The sequence below is a fragment of the Mesoplodon bidens genome (assembly GCF_964165515.1).
Source record: "Mesoplodon bidens genome assembly, chromosome: 16".
Lineage (NCBI taxonomy): Eukaryota > Metazoa > Chordata > Mammalia > Artiodactyla > Ziphiidae > Mesoplodon > Mesoplodon bidens.
Window position 1 is genome coordinate 17,956,380 of NC_138173.1, and position 22,942 is coordinate 17,979,321.

At 35.5% G+C, this 22,942-nt stretch overlaps 2 protein-coding genes across 3 annotated transcripts in view; one reads left to right on the forward strand and one right to left on the reverse strand.

The window, feature by feature from the left end:
• The window catches only part of LOC308630074 (uncharacterized protein C8orf89), a 41,609-nt gene extending 18,963 nt beyond the window's left edge, over positions 1-22,646 (reverse strand). The window contains exons 1-4 of one of the 2 annotated variants that reach the window (XM_081258469.1): positions 22,484-22,646; positions 20,743-20,896; positions 17,229-17,283; positions 1,535-1,723 (exon numbers count right to left, since the gene is read on the reverse strand). In XM_081258469.1, the coding sequence (XP_081114595.1) occupies positions 1,607-1,723; positions 17,229-17,283; positions 20,743-20,896; positions 22,484-22,610 (453 nt within the window). In that variant the 5' untranslated portion in view covers positions 22,611-22,646 and the 3' untranslated portion in view covers positions 1,535-1,606. Of the gene's footprint in view, positions 1-1,534; positions 1,724-17,228; positions 17,284-18,338; positions 18,711-20,742; positions 20,897-22,483 lie in introns of those variants that run through there. The other variant, XM_081258468.1, reaches the window with a different exon arrangement.
• On the forward strand, positions 4,014-4,978 carry LOC308630073 (ras-related protein Rap-1b-like). The gene has a single exon (XM_081258467.1). The coding sequence runs from the start codon at positions 4,154-4,156 to the stop codon at positions 4,706-4,708; it is 555 nt and encodes a 184-aa protein (XP_081114593.1). The 5' UTR covers positions 4,014-4,153; the 3' UTR covers positions 4,709-4,978.
• Positions 22,647-22,942: the final 296 nt, after the last annotated feature.

Below are 22,942 nucleotides of genomic sequence, written 5' to 3' on the forward strand. Positions count from 1 at the left end.
GCTGCAACTACTGAAGCCCACGCACCTAGAGCCCGTGCTCTGCAATAAGAGAAGCCACCACAATGAAAAGCCCGCGCATCGCAACGAAGAGTAGCCCCCGCTTGCTGCAACTAGAGAAAGCCCATGTGCAGTGAAGACCCAACACAGCCCAAAATAAATAAATAAATAAACAAATTTAAATAAATAAATAGCCCCACAAAGCCAGATCTGGCTTGCCCATGTAATTTTCTTTGGCTTACACAATGGCTTTATAAATTTTTAATTATAAGTTGCTTATTTTGAATTAGTTGCTAATATTTACACATTGGAAGATTTCACAAAAATCCAGATTCTGGCTTCTCATGAAAAGTTAGAGTATCTGGCAACTTTGGGTCCACATTCCCACACGACAAGAGGGCTGAAACTAGGCAGTGAGTGCCTGTTTATGAATGGAGAAACATGACCCAGGTCACCACAGCCTTCATCTGATTGGTATCATTCAATGTGCTACTGGCTTGGTGTCTGTAGGCACGTGAATTGATGAAGTTTGCCCTATACCACCTAGTGCTCCAGCCAAGTACATTGTTCCCAAATGCATAGTATGTCCTTGCTATGTTCTTCCGTCTTTCTAGAAATGCCCTCTCCCTCCATCTTTCATGTCTTTAAGGCCCATTTCTAACACTGCGTCTTCCATGAGGCTTTCTCTACCTCCCTGTTGGACATTACTGCCTCATTTTCGTTCCTCTGTTAACACTCTGTTGTTCTCTTATGGCCCGTTTCTCATTCTCTGCTGGATCGGCCACTGGTATCCTTGATTTCTCCGTTTTTCAGGGACTTGCATTGACAAACACCTCAGGCTTTCTTGAGGAGGGGTTTTTCCTCTTGACCTAAACCTTCCTCCTCCTCCCCTAGAGATTGAGCAAGTCTCTCTTCCCACCCACTTTCCCCTCAGGGATCCGCCTGTCTACGCAGTAGAGATGCCTTGTCCTGCTTGGTAGTAAAGGCCCGATTCAGCAGGTGAGCCTGAGATGAGCAATGCCTGAGTGTGTACATTTGTCCAATTCTGAAGTTCAGTGTTAGGAAACCCACTGTTGCCACACATCTAAGCCAGGATTTCCCTTCCAGGTTTTATCAGCAAACAAAACTAATATTTTCATTTTCATCTGCTTGAATACCTATCTCACAACTGCTTTCAAGCTCAAGCAGGGAAAAGAAGGGGTTCTCATTGGGAGCCTTCTAACCCTAACAATGAGGACTCATTCTTGAATCTTCTGCAGCTCCTAGCAAACGTCATTGTACAGATACTCAAAAAACATTTATCAAATTGAATAAAAAATATAACCAATATGCATAAAATTCATAGAATATAATTTTTCTTATGCTTATGTCCCCATATATAAACTGTATAAATAATAACTTAAATGTCTGTAAGATTAACAAAATACAACATATGCTGTATATAACAGAAAATGTTTCCTATTTACATTTCTATTGTATGTAAATCATTGATCATATCATATATCAAAAAAGAAAAGAAAAAAGGAAAAAGACAAACCTTAGAAGTCAGTGAAGAAAGCATCACACCAAAGGATAATCAGCAGTCTCAAGGCTCTTGTTTCTTGCTCTTTTAAAATTTTCTGGTTGTTTCTTGACGAATGGTATCATACTCCAAAATGGCCATTTTAGAAAGTCTCTGTAAGTACTGAGATGGTGCTCCAGTGAGAGGATCGCTGAAGCCAGAACCTGTAAAGAAAAAACCCCAAAACTGTTATTACAATTAAATTAAGCACACATGAATGATATTCTCTAAAAGAGTATACACCAAATATCTGTTCCTCAAATCACCATTAAACACCATATAGTTATATATGTTATATAGTTCTTCATATAACACATTCTTTGAAGTAAAAATGAAAGCTACTTAACTTTCTAAAGTGATTGGGATGGCAATTCATCTCAAAAAATATTTAACTAAAAAATGCTTAATGTTTATATTTAATGATATAAAACTAAATCTGAGTCTGTCATGTGCTTCTTAAAACAAGGGATGGCTGTGGAATTTATTCCAAAATAAAAGGCATGATCTCCATAAATAACTCATTTCATACCTTACACGCTTATCAAGTTACTGTCTCCAAACAAAACAATTTCTCATAAACGTTGAGGTAAAAGAGTAAAATTATAAAGTAAAATAAGTCACTCACTAACTGAAACAGCATTAATCAAGCTTCTATTTTGAAGGACAGTAATAACAATAATAACAGATAACAATTATTGAATGATCTATTTCAAGTATTTTTCATCTATATCATCCATACACCAATAATATGAAGTAGGTAACTAGTACTATCTTGGATTACAGATTTAAAAAAGAGTTTAGACATTGATAGAGGCAGGATTTAAACCCAGATGCATCAATTCGGAGTTCCCATGTAATCACAAATATTGCCCTAAATATGTAATATGTATAAATACTTCTATTTAGAAGCATACAAGGCTTTGAAAATAATACACTGATCCATATTGCTTTAAAATACTATTGTTTAACTTCAGTTTCACGTGCCAAAAATAAAAATTGACCTCAATTCTCCAACGTGGTTGGTATTTTTGTTTGTTTTGTTTTATTTGGGTGTGTAATGAGAGTGGGAATTTCAGACAGAGAGTAGAAGGGAAGAATCGATCAGGATTCCAGTTCTTAGCAGTAAGATGGACTTGACACTTAGACTCTCTGGCTACAAAATAACTAGATTCTAAGCATTAAGCAAACCTCAAAAAACTTTAAAGAACTGGTATCATACAGACCAATACAATTAAGTTGGAAGTTGTTAATAATAAGTGTTAAAATCCTCAAATATTTAGAAATGTATACACACATTCTAAATTATTCATCCATCAAAAAAAGAAATTGTAATAAACATTAAAAATACTTGTAACTAAATGAAATGATAAAGAAAATATTACAAAACTTGTGTGATGCAACAAAAGTTGTACATAGTGGGGTTTATACCCTAAAATTCCTGTGTTAGAAAAGAAGACTGAAAATTAGTAAGCTAGGTATAAGATATACATTAGGAAAAGAATAACCCAAAGAACATGGAAGACAATACAGGAAAGAGGAGAAATCAATGAAGTAGAAAACAAACTTACAATTAGAAAGATTTTTAAGAAGACAAGAGTTCTTCACCGAAAAGACTAATAATAAAGGAAAACTTCCAGTTAGATTAACTAAAAAAAGACAGAAGGCCCAAATAAATAATATGAGGAGAAGTATAGGTAGAGCAAAGACTAAACTTTATGCCAATAAATTTGAAAACTTAGACACAATGCAAAACATTCTAGAAGATATAACTTACCAAAATTGATGGAAGGAGAATTAGAATGCCTTAAGAGTCCTAAAATTAAAATAACTGAACTAATATTAAAAGATTCCTCCAAAGAAAACAAGTGATCCAAATGATTTTACAAATTAACTCTATCAGACTTTCAAGGGAGAGATCATTCCAATTTTAGGTCATATCCTTCAGAGAATAGAAAAAGCAGAATACTCCCCAGTTCATTCCATGAGGCCATTACAGTCTTGACACTGAATCCAGACAAGGAGAGGACAGAAAGGAAAATTAGTAGTAAGCTCACTCATCAACATAGCTTTTAAAACCCAATAAAATATTAGCATATTAAATATGGCAGTACACAAGAAAGATAATACATCATGCCTTCAATGGGGGTATCCAAGGAATGTAAGAGTGGCTTAACACTACAAAATCTACAAATGTTATTTTTCACATTAGAAAATTAAACAGGGGACTTTCCTGGTGGTCCAGTGGCTAAGACTCCATGCTCCCAATGCAGGGGGACTGGATTCGATCCCTGGTCAGGGAACTAGCGCCCACATGCTGCAGCTAAGAGTTCGCATGCTGCAACTCAGAAGATCCCGCATGCTGCAACTAAGACCCCGCACAGCCAAATAAATAAATATTTTTTAAAATGAGAAACTTATTTTAAAAAATTAAACAGAAAATCACATTCAGAAGCCAGCTGGAGCGGCGGCGGCGGCGGCGGTAGCAGCAGGACCGCCGTGGCGCCGGTAGCAGCGACCCGGAGGGAGTGCGAGGCGACGCTGGCTGCGGGGACCCGGTGACAGCGTGAGAGGTACTAGATTTTACAAGTTTGCACCATGCGTGAGTATAAGCTAGTCGTTCTTGGCTCCGGAGGAGTTGGAAAATCTGCTCTGACTGTACAATTTGTTCAAGGAATTTTTGTTGAAAAATATGATCCTACGATAGAAGATTCTTATAGAAAGCAAGTTGAAGTAGATGCACAACAGTGTATGCTTGAAATTTTGGATACTGCAGGAACGGAACAATTTACAGCAATGAGGGATTTGTACATGAAAAACGGACAAGGCTTTGCATTAGTTTATTCCATCACAGCACAGTCCACATTTAATGATTTACAAGATCTGAGAGAACAGATTCTTCGAGTTAAAGACACTGATGATGTTCCAATGATTCTGGTTGGTAATAAGTGTGACTTGGAAGATGAAAGAGTTGTAGGAAAGGAACAAGGTCAAAATTTAGCAAGACAATGGAACAACTGTGCATTCTTAGAATCCTCTGCAAAATCAAAAATAAATGTTAATGAGATCTTTTATGACCTAGTGCGGCAAATTAACAGACAAACTCCAGTGCCTGGGAAGGCCCGCAAAAAGTCATCATGTCAGCTGCTTTAATATACTAAATGCATTGTAGCTCTGAGCCAGGTCTGAAGAACTGTTGCCCAATTCAACAGTGCCAGCATTCCAACTTTGTTAAACCTACCAACATCTTAAATGGACTTTCTGTGGTGGTGCCCTTTAAGAGGCGGATGAAAGCTACTACATCAGTTTGCACATTCTAATCACTTTCCAGTATCACAAGAGAGATTTTTACTTATATAATAGTCCTAGAGTATGCAGCTGGTAAAACCAGAGGCTACAATCCAGTATTACTGCTAAGAGACATTTTTTTTTTTTTTTTTTTTGTGGTACGCAGGCCTCTCACTGTTGTGGCCTCTCCTGGTGCGGAGCACAGGCTCCGGATGCGCAGGCTCAGCAGCCATGGCTCATGGGCCCAGCCGCTCCGCGGCATGTGGGATCTTCCCGGACCGGGGCACGAACCCGCGTCCCCTGCATCGGCAGGCGGACTCTCAACCACTGCGCCACCAGGGAAGCCCGCTAAGAGACATTTTTCATCCACCAATGTTGTACATGTATGAAAATGGTGTACTGTATACTTTAACACGCCCTATACTTTGTATTGGAGAGTACAATAATGTAAATCCTAAAAGCACCACTATTTTAGCATAATAAAAGAAAGTCCAAAGAGCTCCTATATAGACTACTCCAGATAACTTCGCTTCTTTGATACTTGTAGCTTATTGTAATTTTTTTAAAGAAATTCAAGGTCATTATCATTGTATTGTACAAATAAGCGCTTTGATTAACACAGCTATATAGTTTTTTTAATTTTTAAAAACCTGTGGAGACAGTGATCTTGTCTTTAAAATATGACAGTCCTTTCAGTATAATGTCTTAGATTAAAGACGTTGCCTTTAATATCTGTTGGGAAGGAAATGTCCAGACTTTTCAAATCTTTTATTATATGTTTCCTTTTTTGTTTACATAGGGAACAATGTTTATAGTTGTGTGTACAGTGGGGGTCTACAACAAGAAGTGTGTATTTTCAAACAATTTTTTAATGATTTAACAATTTTTGTAAATCATTTTCAGGCTTCTGCAGCTGTAGATTCTCACTGTGAATCCCCTGCTTGCTCATGCATAAGTGTATTTGCAATACCAAATATACAGGTTTAGTATTTTTGCCTGTTAGTGATTGTTTCACATGTGTAACGTTTTGGTTGAGATGTTAAATGGTGGACGAGTACTGTGGATGTGAATGTGGGAAGTAATTTTAATCATGTGTAATTGGTCACAAGGCCTAAGTTGCAGTAACTATTGCTGTTTTATTTAACAATGCCTTGTTGCTTTGCATGCATTAACGTTTGGGTGTAAAGATTGTGTGTCTACCCAACAGGGAGCCACGGTATTTAAATTGACCAACCTAATGTTACAACTACTTTTGAGGTGGCCAAATGTAAACTAAAAGCCTTAATTAAAGTGGTGCAATTTTGTATAACTTAGCATCAGTAGCTCAATAAATTTGGATTGCCATGCAAGGGCTTGCATTATAATTACTTGCCACTTGAATGTGTTTTGTGTAACGTTTAACAGTGCTAGTAAATAAATATGGGTTTAACTTAAAAAAAAATCACATTCAGAAAAATGTTTGATAAAATTAAACTTTCATTTATATTTAAAAAAAAACAAAAACTCTCAGCAAATTAAAGTTAAAGGGAACTTCTTTACCTTGATAAAAGATATCTACCCAAAACATACATCAAGCATCATTCTTTATGAGAAGACATTAAAAGCATTTCCTTTAAAATCAGAAACAAGTCAAAGTTGCCGACTTTTCATTTCTCTTCACTATTGTATTGGTGGTTCTAGCCAGCTTAGAAAAATCAGAAAAATAAAGGCATAGGATTTGGAAAGAAAGAATAACACTGACATTATTCACATATGATTATGATAATCTACATAGAGAACTCAAAAATTTATATATATCATATATAATATGTATGTATACACAGTATAAAATGTATAATATATATCAAGAAATAATAAGGGACTTTAGCAATGTGGATCAAATTGCAAAAATTAACTATATTTCCAAATATCTGTAATAGATGTTAGAAATTTTAATTATAAAAGAATTATGGCAGACTACTAATGATCTTTTCAAAACTTTTTACTCCTTCTTCCAAAACAGAATTTTACTGAGCACAAGGTCATCCAGGTAGAGATTACATTTCTCAGCTTGCTTCAGAGCTAAATAGAGCTTTGTTAATAAGTATGAACCAATAAGATATGAGCAAATGTGCAACTTTCTGGTCATCTTTAAATTATAATTCTCTTACCATAGATTTCTGGGCTTTTTTGTTTTTGTTGGGAAGTTTTTGATAACTGCTTCAGTCTCCTCACTAGTTACAGGTCTGTTCAGTTTTTTATTTGTTCATGATTTAATCTTGGTAGGTTGTATATTTCTATACATTTATCCATTTTTTCTAGGTTACCCAATTTGTTGACATATAATTGTTCACAGTAGCCTCTTATAATCCTTTTTATTTCTGTGATCAGTTATAATGTCTCCTCTTTCATTCCCAATTTTAGCTATTTGAGTCTTCTCTGCTTTTTTTCTTAGTCTAACCAAGGATTTGCCGACTTTGCTGATCTTTTCTAAAAACTAAATCTTCATTCTGTTGATTTGTTTTCCATTCTCTATTTCATTTATCTCTTCTCTAATCTTATTATTTCCTGCCTTCTTGTAAGTTTGGGCTTAGTTTATTCTTCTTTTTCTGGCTCCTTGAGGTATAAGTTTATGTTGTTCATTCAAGATCTTTTTCCTTTTTTTTATGTTTACCATAAATTTCTCTCCTTAGCACTGCTTTTGCTCAATCTATAGGTATGTTGCATTTCTGTTTTCATTTGTCCCCAGATATTTTCTAAATTCCCTTGTGATTTCTTCTTTGACCCATTAATTGTTTAAGAGTATACTGTTTACTGTAGGATTTTTTAAAAAGATAATCTGTATCAAATTAGGAAAGTTCCCTTCTCATAGTTTGCTAAAAATATTTTTAATCATGAATATTGAATTTCATTAAAATATCTTTTGCAATTATTAAAGTGAACATATGAGATTTCTCCTTTATTCTATTAATAAGATGAATGACACCGATTGTTTTTCTAACGTTAAATCAATCTCGCATGCTTTAGGTAAATCTGATATGATTGTGTTGCGTTATCCTTATATATTGCTGAATTTGAATTGGTAATGTCTTGTTTAGAATTTTTACTTCCATTTTATAGGAAAAATTGGTCTATAAATTTACTTTCTTATAACGTCAAAGCTAGGTTTTAGAATCAAGGTTAGAGACCTCATAAAATGGGTCTTTAAGTGTTCCCTCTTTTCCTATTTTCTGGAATAATTTACGTAACATAGCTTTTTTTTTTTTTAAATGTTGGAAGAATTCACCAGTGTCAGTTCTGTGTCAATTCTAAGTTGTGTTTTCTCTTTTTTTAATATAATATCAGTAATTCCTCTCTCTCTGTGTCTCTCTCTTTCTCTCTCTCTCTCATCAGCCTTGCTACACATTTATCCATTTTATTCACATTTTCAAAAAACTAACTTTTGGCTCTGTTGATTTTCTCTACTGATTATTTGTTTTCTACTTCATTGATTTCTGCTCCTTATCATTTCTTCCTTTTATTTTCTTTGAATTTAGTATGCTGTTCTTTTGTTAACTTCTTGAGATGAATTTTCAAATCATTGATGTTAAGCCTTTCATCTTTTCTAATACAGGTACTTCATGCTGTAAGTTTCCCTAAAAGCTATGTTTTTACTGCATCCCACAAATTTTGACATATCTTTTTTTTTTTTTTTTTTTTTTTTTTGTGGTACGCAGGCCTCTCACTGTTGTGGCCTCTCCCGTTGCAGAACACAGGCTCCGGTGTGCAGACTCAGCGGCCATGGCTCACGGGCTCAGCCGCTCCATGGCATGTGGGATCTTCCCGGACCAGGGCACGAACCCGTGTCCCCTGCATCGGCAGGCAGACTGTCAACCACTGCGCCACCAGGGAAGCCCAACATATCATATTTTCATCATCATTCAGTTCAAAATAATATGTAATTTCCACTGTATGTCTTCTTTGACTCGTGAGTTATTTAAAAGTGCATTTCTTAATATCCAAACCTCTGTGGCATTTTATAATTATCTTTAATTACTGATTTCTAGTTTAATTCCACTGCAGAAAATATGTGCTGTATGATTTCACTTATTTGATATTTGTTTAAAAATATCTCATGATTATGCATTTGCCTATTTCCCTTTTCATTCCATTACACTTATCTTTATGTATTTTAAGTTTATGTTAATATAGCATAAAAATTTAGGATGGTTAAATCTTTCTGTTGTATTAACCCTTTGTCACTATGAAATAATCACTCTATTGATCATAACACTTCCTGCTTTGAAGTCTATTTTGTTTGATGTTAGTGTAGCTACAACAAGCTTTCTTTTGATTACTGTTTGGATGATTTATATTTTTCCATCCTCATACTTTTGATCTTCTTGCCCTTATTTTTAAGGTGTGCTTCTTGTAAGCAGCAAATAGTTATTTTTATTACTCTGATGGGCTTTGTTTTTTAGTTGCAATATTTAGTCCACTTATATCTAATGTATTTATTATGTTTAATTTTAAATCTTTAATATTGCAAGTTGTTTTCTATTTGTCCTGTTTTGTGTTTTTTTTTAATTAATTAATTTATTTAATTTTGGCTGCATTGGGTCTCTGTTGCTGCGCACAGGCTTTCTCTACTTGCAGCAAGCAGGCGCTACTCTTTGTTGCGGTGCACGGGTTTCTCATTGCAGTGGCTTCTCTTGTTGCAGAGCACGGGCTTCTCATTGCAGTGGCTTCTCTTGTTGTAGAGCACGGGCTCTAGGCTTGAGGGCTTCAGTAGTTGTGGCTTGCAGGCTCTAGAGTGCAGGCTCAGTAGTTGTGGTGCACGGGCTTAGTTGCTCCACATGTGGGATTTTCCCGGACCAGGGATTGAACCCATGTCCTCTGCACTGGCAGGTGGATTCTTAACCACTGCGCCACCAGGGAAGTCCCCCTTTCTTGCTTTCTTTTTTTTTTTATTATACTATTTCCCCTATAAGCTTGTTACTTGTATTCTTTCCTTTTGGTGATTACCATACAGATTATCACGTTTCTTTGACATATTATAATCTACTTTAAATTAGTTATCTTACTGTTTTTCAGATAATGCAAGGATCTTACAGCATTTTAACTATATGTATGCCCCATCTTACCTCTGTGGTATTATTGTATTTTATTTCTACATATATTTTAAACTTCATAAGACAATACTACTGCTACTGCTTCTCTTTCCTTTACAAGTTGTGTTTTCATCTTGTATCATTATTTCTTTAATATTTCTTTTAGTGCACCTCTACTGACAATTAATTCTCTCAACTTCCATTTGAATAAGGTCTTTATTTCACCTTTACTTTTAAGGATATTTTCATTGAGCATAAAAATCGAGTTTGCCAGTTACTTTCCTTCGGCACTAGAAAATGCCATTCCACTGTCTTCTTGCTTCCATTGTCTAAATTGGAAAGTCTGTTGTATGTCTTACCACTGCTCCCTTGAAGGGAACATACCTTTTTTCTGTTTTTTTAATATTTAGTCTTTTTACTATGATGTGCCTAGCTGTGGTTTTCTTTGTCACTCTCCTGCTGAAGTTTCATCGAACTTTTTGTATTCATTGCTTGGTATTTTTTAATCTGTTTGGGAAATTCTCAGCCAGTATGTAAGTACTGTGTGTCCCACTCTTCTCTTGCTCCTCTTATTCTGAAATTAGAATTACACATGTGTGAAGTAGTTTTATCTTGTCACATATGGTCTTTGCACATTCTGTCTGTATTACCTGTCTTTTTTCTCTCTTCACTTTAATTGGGTATTTTTCTAATGACTTATCTTTCATTTTACTAATCCTATCATCTATTGTTTTCCATTTTTCCCCAACTTTATTGAGGCATATATGACAAATAAAAATTGTATACGTTTAAGGTATACCACCGATGACTTGATATACATATACATTGTAAAATGATTACCACAGTTAATTAACAAATCAATGATCTCACATAGTTATCTTTTGTGGGGAGGGGAGAGAAGAACACTTAAAATCTACTCAGCAAAGTTCAGTATACCATAAGGTATTATTATTACTATTATCTTGGCTGTGCCGTGCAGCATGTGGGACGCAGGATCTTAGTTCCCCAACCAGGGATCGAACCCATGCCCCCTGCAGTGGAAGCACAGAGTCTTAACCACTAGATCACCAGGGAAGTCCCAAGCGTATAGTTTTAACTTTAGTCACCATGCTGTACATTATGTCTCCAGAACACCCCCCCATTTGCCTCAGCCCCCACGTTCTAGTAACCACCATTCTACTCTGTTTCTGTTTGAATTTTTTTTAGATTCTATGTATAAGCAATACCATGCAGTAATTGTTTCTCTGTCTAACTTACTTCACTTAGCATAATGCCCTCTGGGTTCATCCATGTTGTCACAAACGGCAGGATTTTCTTTTTTATGGCTAAATAATATTCCATTGGGTATATATATCTATCACATTTTCTTTATCCATTTATCTGTCAATGGACACTTAGATTGCTTCCATATCTTGGTTGTTGTGAATAATGCTGCAGTGAACATGGGAATTCAGATATCTCTTTGAGATTTGGATTTCATTTTTTTTAAATTAATTTGTTTATTTTTGGCTGTGTTGTCTCTTTGTTGCTGCATGCAGGCTTTCTCTAGTTGCAGCAAGCAGGGGCTACTCTTCGTTGTGGTGTGCGGGCTTCTCATTGCAGCGACTTCTCTTGTTGTGTAGCATGGGCACTAGGTGCACGGGCTTCAGTAGTTGTGGCTCACAGGCTCTAGGGCATAGGCTCAGTAATTGTGCACAGGTTTAACTGCTCCGTGGCACATGGGATCTTCCCAGACCAGGGATCAAACCTGTGTCCCCTGCATTGACAGGCAGGTTCTTAACCACTGTGCCACATGGGAAGCCCCTGGATTTCATTTCTTTTGGATATATCTCCAATACTGGGATTGCTGGATTATATGGTAGTTTTATTTTTAATTTTTTGAGGAACCTTCATACTGTTTTCCATAATGGCTGCACCAACTTACATTTCCACCAAAAAGGGTTCCCTTTCCTTCATACCCTCACCAACACTTGTTATCTCTTGTCTTTTGGATAACAGCCATCCAACCAGGTGTGAGGTGATATCTCATTGTGGTTTTAATTTGCATTTCCCTGATGACAAGTGATGCTATGCATCTTTTCCTGTATCTACTACCATTTGTATGTCTTCTTTGGAAAAATGTCTACTTAGGTCCTTTGCCCACTTTTAAATTGGGTTATTTGGTTTTTTGCTATTGAGTTGTAGGAGTTCCTTATATATTTTGGATATTAAACCCTTATAAAATATAGGGTTTGCAAATATTTTCTCCAATTCCATATGCTGCCTTTTCATTTTGTTAATTGTTTCCTTTTGCTGTGCAAAAGCCTTTAGGTTTGATATATCCTACTTGTTTATTTTGCTTTTGTTGCCTATGCCCTATCATCTGTTAAATCTAATCTATTATTGTATTTTTCAGCTCAATAATTTCTATTTATTTTTTATAGATTCTAATTCTGATATAATTTTTCATCATTTCCTCTATTATCTCGAATATATTAAATATAGTTTTTTAAATCCCTGTCAAATAATGCCTATTTGGATCTTTTGTAGGTCTGCTGATGTTGTCTGTTTCTTCTCTTGGTTTGTCATTCTTTTATGCCTGATAAGTTGCATTTAAAAAAATTTATTTATTTACTTATTTATTTACTTATTTATGGCTGCATTGGGTCTTCATTGATGCATGTGGGCTTTCTGTAGTTGTGGCGAGTGGTGGCTACTCTTCGTTGCGGTGTGTAGGCTTCTCTTGTTGTGGAGCACAGGCTCTAGGTGCGCAGGCTTCAGTAATTGTGGCATGCAGGCTCAATATTTGTGGTACACAGGCTTAGTGGCTTTGCGGCATGTGGGATCTTCCCAGACCAGGGCTCGAACCTGTGTCTCCCACATTGGCAGATGGATTCTTAACCACTGCGCCACCAGGGAAGTCCAAGGTGTATTTTTTTTAATGTCTGGTAAGTTTTGATTGAATGCTTGAGACTGTGTACACAAACCTGTAAGGCTCTGGTTTATCTTATAGTTTTCCAAAGAAAATTTAATTTTCTTCTGGTAGGCATATCACTTTAATCCAGTCAAAACTGGGTTTTAACACAATAAATAGAAAATGTAAAAGGATGAGCTAAAGATGAAATAAATAGCATGCCAAATGTCAAAAAAAATTGGGTTTTAGGCTTTTTAAAAAGCTAGTCTATTGTATGCCGTTATTACAGTGTGTAGCTCTTCAACAGTTTCAACTGAAAGCTTGTGTTTGCCAAGGGCTTTCCATCTTGGCAAGCCTTAAACTCCCCTCAACTCCCACCTCTGTCTCCCCGGCAAATGCTAAGTTACTGAAATCTCTGCTCAGTCCTTTAGCCTCCAAGAAGCTATTTTCTGCTTCATGTCCTAAAATATTACCCAGCATACATGTCACTTAGAAACAGGCAAACACCTGTTGGGGAATTTGCTCACAGATATTTGGGCTCAGTTCTCTGCAGTTATTCCTTCAGAATCTCAGCCTTTTGAGTCGGAAATGAGTGCTCTTGACACCTTAAAACATTGTTTTTTAAATACTTTTATTATTTTATATTTTTTTAAAAATGTTTTTACTGTATATTAATATATATGTAATATATTACTTTTATATATATATATATTTATTTATTTATTTATTTGCGGTACGCGGGCCTCTCACTGTTGTGGCCTCTCCCATTGCGGAGCACAGGCTCCGGACGCGCAGGCTCAGCGGCCATGACTCACGGGCCCAGCCGCTCCGCGGCATGTGGGATCCTCCCGGACCAGGGCATGAACCCGCGTCCCCTGAATCAGCAGGTGGACTCTCAACCACTGTGCCACCAGGGAAGCTCTCAATTATTTTTTATGATTAGCTCTTATGCAAATTCTTGGTAGTAAAGTTGGTCTGATATAAGTTATTCCATCATAATCAGAGATGGAAGTTCTCTGGGCCATTTTTTTGGAAGGTGTGACCACATGATCCTTTCAAAATTTAAATCAGAAATCAAAATTTAAAATCATTCTTTTGTTAAAATCATGTAATGGCTCCTCATTTCAATCAAAGTTAAATAAAAAGTCCCTTTCAGGGCCCCACAAGGTCAGATACTCCATTACCTCTCTTACCTCATCTTCCACCTTCTGAGATTAGCCATACTTGACTCCTGATGTCTTTTCCAACAGGTCAGGTACCATCCCACCTTGGGACCTTTGCTGGTCCCAAAAGAATAACTTTTTCCCAGAGTTTAACTCCTTCACCTCTTTCAAATCTTTGCTCAAATATTACTGCCAACCACCCATTTAAAATTGTAAATCGTCCTTCTCTCCCCAGATCTTCTGATCTACCTTATCCTGTTCTATTTTTTGTTGTTGTTTCTACTGCACTTCCACCTTTTAAAATACTATGTATTGGGCCTTCCCTGGTGGCACAGTGTTTAAGGATCCGCCTGCCAATGCAGGGGACATAGGTTCAATCCCTGGTCCGGGAAGATCCCACATGCCGTGGAGCAACTAAGCCCATGTGCCACAATTACTGAGCCTGCGCTCTAGAGTCCGTGAGCCACAACTACTGAGCCTGCATGCTGCAACTACTGAAGCCCATGCACCTAGAGCCCGTGCTCTGCAACAAGAGAAGCCACTGCAGTGAGAAGCCCGCGCACCGCAACGAAGAGTAGCCCCCACTCATCGCAAGTGGAGAAAGACTGCGCACAGCAACGAAGACCCAACACAACCAGAAATAATAAAAATAAAATAAAATAAAAAATTTAAAAATAAGTTTAAAAAAATAGTATGTATTTTAATATACTGTGTGATGGATTTGTTTATTATATTTAATGTTTGTTGGCTGTATTCTCTCACTAGAATGTAAGCTCCACAAGGGCAGGGATCTTTGTTTTGTTGAGAGATGTACTCTAAGCCTAAGAACTAGAACAATGAATGGCACAGAGTAGATGCTAAATTCATGTTTGGTGAATGAATGAATGAACTGCCTTCTTATATGACTCTGAAGGAAAAGCAACAAGTATTGATATTTACTGAAGACTCCATATGTTGTAGGATTGGTACAGGCACTACAGAGATACAAAGGTGAATAAGACATAGTACCCAGCCCAAAAGAACCATAAAGTTGGCCTACTGGAAAATAGGCAGGCAAATATTCATTTGGGCCAAGATGCAAAACAAATGTCTTTTGTTCTAATTAACATTTATATTTTTATTTCATGTTACCTGTTGATTACAGAAGTTGTTTATAGCTTATGGAAATTCAGATAAAGGAAATATCCAAGAAGTTCATGAACATTTGACTTTATGAACTTCCACAGACTAAACTTACAAAGCTGCTAACAAATCAATCTGACTGCCACTGACAATCTCAATATAAGTCTTACTTAGTAATTTTCATTTTTGTTGTTTGTTTGGAGGTGCTCTATTAACTCCATTACTCCATAAGTGCAAAATCATGGAAGTGATGAATGCACTATAAGAAGACAACTATGATTATGACAAAAATGAAAAATAAGTAAGGTTTAAAACATGTTATGCTGGTAAGGAAATAACTGTTGTGCACAGGTAAAGGATGAAACACTTGATAGTCTGAAGGACAAGTAACAGATAACATATAATGTTAAAGATGTAATGCTTAAAACAGTGGTTCTCAATTGAGGGTGATTTTGCCACCCCAGAGACATTGGGCAACATCTGGAGACATTTTTGGTTACCACACCTTGGGAGGTGCTAGTGGCATCTAGTGAGTAAAGGTCATGGATGCTGTTAAACGTCCTACAATGCACAGGACAGACCCCGACAGAAGAATTATTCAGTCCAAAATGTTAATACTGTCACTGTTGAAAAATCCTATTTAGATAAAAATCAATAGAAGGCAAGAAAATATAATGACAAAATGAAAAATGTTTGATTGTACAGCTCAAGAATCTTCACCATTGACCCTGGGTAAAATTACTTCAGGAAATGGCTAAGAATTTATTGGAGAACATAAATGCTAGACATATGCACTATGTCATATGCCATAAATGGTTCCTTTAGTATGTTGCCCCATGAATCTGTAACACGTGAAGCAAGGAATAAGGCAGTAAGTGTAGATATCAGAGCTGCCAGGAAATTCTCCAAAATCTTGTAGGCATCATTAAAAGTGTAACTAACTGACTCAACAGTGTCTGTTTTTGAAAAACAAAATTCTGATTAAATGTATCAGAAAGGTGGAAGTGAGAATGTCTGATTTTAAAGCTTCAAAGGAAAAACTCATACTCCAAATAGTGGAAATGCTCCTTGGTACTGTAAAGTCTCTTAGTCACCATGGAGTAGTTTTATGGAACCCAAACTGTTGGCATATAGATAGGTTTTTGAGGTTGGATGTTATAGGTACACAGGTTCATGACAAAATTAATTAGAAGATAAGGCTAGAAAGGAAAGTTAGGGGAAGACGGTAAAGAGTTCAAGGCCAAGCTAAGGAGTTCATACTTTAGTCTGTAGGTAACAAGTTGTTTTTGAAGAAGGGAGTGATGTGATTAGAGGCCAAGTTTTAGACTTTTGTTGTAGTGTTAAAGGACTTCCAAGGTCAGAAACTCTAAAGCAAGATCATTTTGCAGGTTACGCAACGGTCCACATGAGAGATGATGAGGGCCTATCCCAGGGTCCTGAGAGGTATGCCTGTTAGCATAACTGATGCCATCTTGGGTCCACACAGTTTCTCCTGTCCTCCCACTGACCTTACCCGGGACTGTACTGTGCAGTGAATCACTTCTCTGTTGTTAAGGGCTTTGTAGTTAATAGATATTGCTTAATAATCATTAGGACCAGGTGACCTCTATGCTCTGTTAGCCTCCAAACAATGATGAAGACCTTCCCTGACATATTCCTGGCATCCATGAGAATAGTTACCCATTCATAAATCTTGACTTAGGAATACACTTCCTGTTTTCAAGCACATACTCCCCATGCCCTAGGTTAACTATAAAGTTGTCCCAATGGCCCCTTGGCAGTGTGGAGTGTGACTACACATGTTTCCAGATCGTTGTCCACTCAATCCCATCCTGTGAGTAAGTTATCAATATAATAAGCTGATCCATTGATTATATGGAACTGCCTGCCTCGGTTTTTGGTCTCAAGATGCCTTCTCAGTTCGGTAGGCACTTTTTGTTCCCTCCATCCTCCAACATGAGATAATAATGGTATGTACATATTGAACACAACATCCACTAAGTTTATAAACAAAGCTTAAAAGAAACATTAACAAAACAAAGACAATTAAGTCAATGGAAAGAAAGGAAGTTTAAAAAAAGATAAGTATGGAATAGTTAATAAGACATGTGGTAGGAGAAAAAGATGAGCCAGGCTACCTTTTGATTTCCCTGAAGTGGTGCCACAGTACATGTTGGCTTAGCCTTCTTTAACCTAAAATTATGTATTATCATAAATTCACTCTTACATAAATCCAGGGTACATTAATTTTTTTAAATACAGTAAGAGATAAGTAGCTTGCTTTCAGTGAAATTCACTTGTTGAAGGACATCATATGAAAATTAAATAAACGTTAAAGGAAGGAAACTCCTTCTATCACAAATAATCCAATCAGAAGCAGATATGAACCAACTCAGTATCTCGATTTTTGTTAATAAATTTTACCAGTGGATGAGTGTTAGGTCTGACTTTTCCCACCTTTATCTTATCACTAATCATGATTCAGGAAATGCTAGAGGAAGGGACTCAAGATTAGATGAACAGGGTATCTAGATATGCCAGATACCAATTATCAGTTATTTGTGCTCTTTTTACCTATTAATTACCACAATCTGAATTTTGTCATAATTAACTTTTGTTCCTATTGGAATAGATCTAGATAATGAGTAGTTACTAGAGGAAATATGTCACGATTGAATCTGCTGTGGGCGAGATAACCCATAAGAATTCCAAATTTCTTGTAACTTCATTAAACTTTAGAAGTCAGCTATAACTTTTTTTTTTCTGTTCTCTATTCAATCAAAACATATATTAGTTCTTAATCCATGTGATACAGTTTAATGAAGTCAGCTTACACGGCTGCTTGGAGGTATCATAGCAACTTATTACCATGGCAACATCACACTTCCTAGTTGTCAAATATGGGTACAGTCAAGATGAGCCGACCTAGTACTCACACTGAGGTTTGGGACTCAAGACCAGCCTTACTGATTGTTATGTGATAAGGTTTTAGTGGTCCCTAGGGACACTCCTCAGATTCTCTTCCACCTACTGACTGATAGCTGAAATTCTATGATTCATCTCCTTAGCGTGAAGGGCTTTACGTCCTTCAAAAAACATAGAACATCCATTTTTTTAAAACAGTGTCCAATATCAGAACAAATATCTTTGTGTATTGGCTGCATGGAACTTTTAAAGATAACACTGGTGAGCTGAGAGGTCATATTGCTTCAGTTTCATAATATTAATTTAAGGGAATTAAACTCACAAATCATCGTTTCAGGTCTGCTAGCCTGCCAGCTAGAGGCAGTTTGTCATACCGCAGGATAGTCAGCTGTAATTTTTAAATGCACTTCACCACTAAGACTATTTTCAGTTATATTACCAAAGTATGCCTTGAGATTCACTGAAAAATTTTATCATTTAAGAAATTTAAAAACACATTAAACTTTTATCAGAGTTTTTAAATCAAATATCCACATATGGGTTTTTTTTTTAAAAAGGATATGGGGTTATATACAAGACAGACAAAAATTAGTACTTCCCTGCTTTGCCAAGACTGTTCTTTCACAAGGCGTTGTTCAATATGCAGAGGAGAATAAAATACTTGTAGGCAACCCGACATGTTCTCAGTAGAATGGCTAAAATAAAGACACAGGGAAAAGAACCAACATTTACATTCGCCAAGCAGTTCATAAGCAGTGTGACACTCAGCCACCACTCTTCCACTTTGTGTCTGAAGAACCCTTGTCATAACACAAATATAATATAGTCAAATTATTCTTCATTAAATTAAGTAAATTCACACTCAAGCCAACATAAAATATTAAGGGATCATTTCACAAACAGCCAAATTGCAAATGAAAAAAATAATGAACTGAAATCGGATGAAAAAGGAAGCAAATTGAAGACTTAAAATCTAGAGGCCCAATGGGTTAATTGTTGGTGCTTTCCGGGTTTCCAGTTTCTTTAAGATGATCAGATGCATTGAAAGAAGGGTAGCAAGACTGGTCTGTACTGAGACAAGTCCATGGCCATAGGCAGCCCTACGTATGTTTGCCTGGAGGTCAAGAGTGAGCTGAGGGTCAGGGATACAGGTGTCTCGGTAACAATGGAAACTCACTGTCCTTAAGTAGGTTTCATATTCATGTTTCCAATGGTGTCTCTTCTTTCTACATTCCTGTCATCCCTCCTCTTTAACTGCTACCATCTACTCCACTAGCAACTCACAATCTCTCTTCTACCATCTCTGATTCTGCCTTATTTCACCATAACCTCACTTCAGAAAGAGTAATTTTGCTTTTTATATTTTTATAGCTTGACAATCTGTCCTCGAATGATATTAAAAATGATGGGAAAAGCTTTATGTATGTTATTGCTCATTAAGGTGTTATTTGCAAAACCAAAAAAATGTCAAAGCAACTTGAAAGTCCAACAATAGGGAACTTAAATAAAATTAAATAAACTATGGCTCTACAATGAAATATAATGTGGCCAGTAAAGACTGTTTGAAGATTATGTCGTAACATGAAAAAAATGCATACGTGTAATAGTAAGTAAAAAAGGACAGAATAAAAAATTGTAAGTACACTAAAATCACAACTCCAATAAAAACCCAAAATGAAGGAGGGTAGAAGAGAACCTCCAACATGTTAGGATGGATAAATTATCAAATAATTATTTTTATTTTTTCCCCAAATTTTCTACAAAGTTCTTATTTATTTTCGTAATTTAGATATAAACTATCCACAACTTTTCATTTTCAGTATATTCTAATTCTTTATTTATATTACCAAAATTTGTTTCCAGAGTAATTAACAAGACCAATAATACTAGTGGAAAACTCAAGAAATATATTCTGAAATTCCAATATGTGTGTGCTATGTATAACTAGATGACTTCAAAGCACACTATGGCAGGAGATAATATGAAAATATACATCCTCCCCTAAAGAGAGTTACAACTCAGACTGCTATAAATGCTTCATCTTTTTTTAGGCTGGCAAAATGAATTAGTACTAGCCATTCAATAAATACTTGATGAATAAATAAATAAATCAAAGCAGAAACCAAATAGGATATGAGACTGTCTTACTAACTTACAGGTCCCTTTGGAGAAAGAAGTTTTCTTTTAATGCTATGTCAGGCAACCTGATTTATAGTAGGAAAGGTGTTTATCATGTGTTTAAATGGCAGTATTCAAAGTCAGTGGGACTTTTCTGGCTGACAAACTCATTTCATCTGATAGCAATGCAAGGTCTTCATTAGGCTGACATCTCATTCAGGATCTCCCCTCACACCACTTCAGTCAAACTAGAAATGAAACACAAGGTTCTCTATTCACGATACAGAAACCTGTTAATATTGCAAAGAGTTCAGTTATTTATATTGCTAAAAATTCCAATATTCTCATGAGCAATCTACACTAAAGCAATAAAGATTTTTTTAAGTAAGTCCTTAAATTCCTTCTGGCAATGTCACTTGAAAACAGAAAAAAGTACCTACTGGTCAAACTGAATAAAATCGCTAATTGAGATTTTTAAAAATTAAATCCTTTATGCAAAAAATAGTAGGCAAGAAAGAATTAGATTCACTAGCCAGAAAAACCTCTACATTCAGCAGTGTTACTATAAATAAATATTCAACAAAAGAGAATCGAAAAGAAATGACCTACCTGACAGGAGGCATCTCGGTATCAGCATGCAGGAGTCTTTTATGAACCTCTAGTGGAGTGGAACTTACACTTTTTTGGCAATTTTGCAATCCTGGTAAATATGGCATTTTGACACATTCTTTGAATTCTTCTAGACCAAATGCTGTGGTGTATTCTAATTAAAAATAGTATAATAACCATCTGTATTACTTCTTAATTAAATGTATATAATTTTTTTTACTATATACTAAAATGTATAATAAATATACCAAATCAGTCATTAAGAAAATAAAATTAAGCTACTGTAATTGAGCTAGCATCTTTCCCAAGAGAATACCTTTCAATTCCGAGGATAGGGACTGTAGGCAAGAGCTGATTAAGGGGCTAAGAACTATTAGAAGAAGGAAGAAGAGCAGCTTCACAGATCTCCCATAGTCATCACTGTCCTTCATTATTTTATTTAATCAGAATTTCCAGAACATTAGATACATTCACATTGAAAGACAGATTAAAAGCACTTTCAAAAAAAACCCAAAAACCAACAAAGAAAGCACTTTCAAGAATCTTGTAATATCTGCTACTTTAAATCCTTTCACCTTCCTGCTTTTGTGTAGATATCAAGAGGTACAAACACATGATTATCGGAGCTAGCAGTGAGAGAGAAAAGAATTCCATTTCAGGCATTGATTTTAACTTTCACTCTGTAAAATCCCACATCAAATCTATAAACAGCAACATCTAAAGCATCAGGAGGGCTTCTTCTACTGACCTCAGGTATCACTGGTATAAGACATTGTTCAAATTATTCTTTTTTTAAAAAAAAACTTCAAAATGAAGACAGTAAATGGAAAAAGAAGATTAAGAGATTAAAGGTTTGGATGATTTTTAAACATAGAGAACTGTTTTCTAAGCTTTCTCTACTAAGTAAATCTAGCATAGCAATAGAAATAGTATTTAATGGGACTAGAGTAATATTAAATGCTCAAAATGCTATTTTTCAACCTTTGATTATTCTTTTTTGGAAAAAATAGTTTCTTTGATCAAAATCATGTAGAGTTTCTTTTCAGTAATTAGATTTGGAGGTAGGAGAACAGATAAACTGGTGTATCTTTAATAGGAATCTAGTAAAAACGTCGAAAAAATACAGTAACACACTCAAAACCAGGAGTGATGAAATGGCTGGGGAGTTTGAATTTTGCTGTTTTCAAGAATTCTACCTCCATTAATAAAGCCAAAGGCAAAATTCAGTATAAACAAGAAATACAATTATAATTTGAAATTAAGGGGGAAAGTTATTACACTCGTATACAAGTCAAAAGTTCTGAAATTAGTCTTTATTGAGCAACTATAAGATATGATACTTTCCACATAGCTCACTCAAAAAATAAAGTTTGGGTTAGAATTATTAATACAAAAAGGTGCTGTTAAAGATTTGGGTTTCTTAAAATATAAATACCAACTTGAGGTATTTAAAAACAAACATGACTTACAAAAAGAAGTATGATCCAACAGAGGTAGCACTACACTGATATCAAGAGTAGTTCTTCATAATTTGTTTTTTATCATGAGTTATAGAATTACCTTAAGTAAATTATTCCTAATCTGCTTCCATTTTTCTTTTCCATAAGCCTACGGTATTATCTTTCTTACCTTAATGTTACAAAAATTATTTAATGTCTCTTGACTGATTAAAAAAGTATATGTAAATTGAAGGTACTATTTCTATATTTTTGTAAGTAAAATAAGAATAAAATGAAGTTACCTTTCCTCATCTTTTGTGTTTCTAAAACTGCTTTCCTCCAACTTCTCTCAAAAAGAAAACAACTGTCAAGGGAATTTCTGGTGACATTAGAAGGTTCAAATTTGAGTTCGGGAGGCAGCATTGGCATTTTTTCTTCTTTTTTCAACAGTGCTGATAAAAGTAAGATGCTGCACCAGATTCAGGAAACAAAATACAGAAAAACAAATTGTTTTCCATCATACAAATTAAATACTAATATAGATTTAAATGAAAAGTTTACTTATAACATGTAAATACATATTCTTGGGATTTTAAAGCAAGAGGCCTTTAAGAACATAGCTAAAATAAGTTGTAAGACTTTTTCCTTTTAAATATTTTATGTTTTAATGAATTCTTTCAAATTTGATATTTGGCAATATAAAAAAATCTAAAGTTCCACAGCAAATTATCATGTACATGACAATGTAATGCTTAGGATTC